General features: G+C 38.2%; 1 protein-coding gene across 1 annotated transcript in view; it reads left to right on the forward strand.

Moving 5' to 3' along the window:
- Nucleotides 1-1,551: 1,551 nt before the first annotated feature.
- Nucleotides 1,552-2,223, forward strand: part of TSGA13 (testis specific 13) — an 18,260-nt gene continuing 17,588 nt past the window's right edge. Inside the window, exon 1 of the mRNA XM_003791669.1 lies at nucleotides 1,552-1,574. Coding sequence (XP_003791717.1) covers nucleotides 1,552-1,574 — 23 coding nt within the window. The remainder of the gene's footprint in view (nucleotides 1,575-2,223) is intronic.

The following is a 2,223-nucleotide window of genomic DNA, read 5'->3' on the forward strand; positions in this document are numbered from 1 at the left end:
TTTTTTTTTAAATTAAATCATAGCTGTGTACATTAATACTATCATGGGGTATATATACCAAATCTTTATATTATTATATTAAATGTAGTGTTTGTGTGATTTTTTTTTCCATCTGCAGACTAGCAACACAAGACTTGTACTCTGCAATTTGATGGCTTATTTTTATTTTAGTTTCAGTAAATATATACAGGTGAAAAACTAAAGGTGAGAGATAGGTGAGATGCGTATTAGTGTGTTTTCTTTGAAAATTCCCTTTCAGGGTTTAGTTCACAAGTATGAACTCTAGTCAACCATCTTTAGAGTTTCTGTCTAGAGGATCAAACTGGACACAAAGCATAAACAATCACCTAGTAAGACTATCAAAATTAACAGACCTTTCACCTAGAATCTGTGGGCTTCCCAGGAACTTGGGCTGATTCAGGGTCTTATTAAAGTTCTACTTAATTGTCAAGGGCCCCATAGGGTGATCCCTTCTACCTATCTGCTTTTATTTCTTACTATTTAACAACAAATAACCTTACAGTTAGGCTACTCCACACATCCTGCAAGGACCCACTCCAGCTCCACATCCTTCAGGGAACATCTTCCTTAGTATACTCACTGACCTCTCTTTTCTCTGAATGGTGGGTTCTACATCATCAGCTTACATGTTTCCATTGTCTACATCAGAGAGTATTACAGTCCCTGCCCCAACATATACTCAGGCTTTTCCCAGCTTCTCAGACCTAATCTGTGGGTGAGCATGGTTGTGTTGAGAGAAGTAAATTAGAAGACGGTTTCTGCTCCAACTTTCTCTCGCAACTGACACATGTGAGTTAATTTTATTTTAGGTCTTCAGGTAGGTAAATATCATCACTATCCTAGAATTAGAATGTTGTAATTATTTTTTTTTTTAGTTTTATTTATTTATTTAGAGACAGAGCCTCACTTTATTACCTTGGGTAGAGTACCACAGTGTCACAGCTCACAGCAACCTCCAGCTTTTGGGCTTAGGTGATTCTCTTGCCTCAGCCTCCTGAGTAGCTGGGACCATAGGCACCTGCCACAATGCTCAGCTATTTTTTGTTGCAGTTTGGCCGGGGCCGGGTTCAAATCTGCCACCCTCCATATATGAGCCCTACTCACTGAGCTATAGGCGCCACCCTAGAATGTTATTTTGAAATCATCAGATTAATGCTTTCTATTTTGCAGGTGAGAAAATTGAGACCCCAAGAGATGAAGTGACTTACCTAACATATAAGCATGTAATTTGTCATTATTGTTTCACATTTAATAATTACTTTCTTTCTCCTCCCCTCATTTGCCAGATAGACTAAATTTGTTGAAGGCAAGGATCATCGTGCCTTGTGTATTTTCTACATCTATAATAGCATATATCTATCTTCTCTTGTTTCCCATATAGGATCAAGAAGGGGGTCTGGCTCACAGTGTGTGCTAAGGAAAGAATGTTTGGATTGAATTGAACCCTGCAGAATGTAGACCCTCCAGAGACACTGAATTTGGCCTTGAGCGAATACCTGTCTCCAGTTGGCCAATTAGCAGTGAATAGCAATGGGTCAAAAGAGACAGACCAAGTATGTAGTCTTGTTTGCCCAACTAAGTTATAAATACCACTTTGTACTAATTTATTGTGTAGCCCACAGCACTTTGAACAGTCCTAGTTGTAGAGTAGACCCTCATTCAGTTCATTTTAATTGATTAGCTGTCTCCAGATCATAAACCAGACCTTGGTCTCTGTCTCATGCAGCAACAAAAGTAGCTTTGCCAAAAAGATGGACTTTATTGGACTGAAAAAGCCCTTTTCATGTAGTGCTGTGCCTTAAATCAGCCTTGAAGAAGAGTATCCGGGATCCTGTACTGTCTTTTAGATACTAGACAAAAATTCTGAAAAGTGCTACACTAAAGATTATGTTGTATTATTATTAGATAACTGAGACAATAGGACACATTAAAAGGGAATAAATTTAAGATGTTTAGTTAGGATAAATTTTGGTCTAACCACAAATGGGTCACCTGTTCCCCTTGGGACCATTTTTAAGATATCTGAGTCAATGGTACAACTGGTGGCCAGCAACAGATGGAAGCTAGCCATTCTTGGATGGGATTTAATCCTGGATTTGGGAATATTTGCACCATTTGGGATAATTTACACCATGTTATTCCACAACTTGGTCATTTCTACTTTTTTTTGTTTTGGTCCTTATTCTTCTATCCTCATTTTTT

This window comes from Otolemur garnettii, unplaced genomic scaffold (genome assembly GCF_000181295.1).
Source record: "Otolemur garnettii isolate 467f Iridium unplaced genomic scaffold, OtoGar3 scaffold00049, whole genome shotgun sequence".
NCBI lineage: Eukaryota > Metazoa > Chordata > Mammalia > Primates > Galagidae > Otolemur > Otolemur garnettii.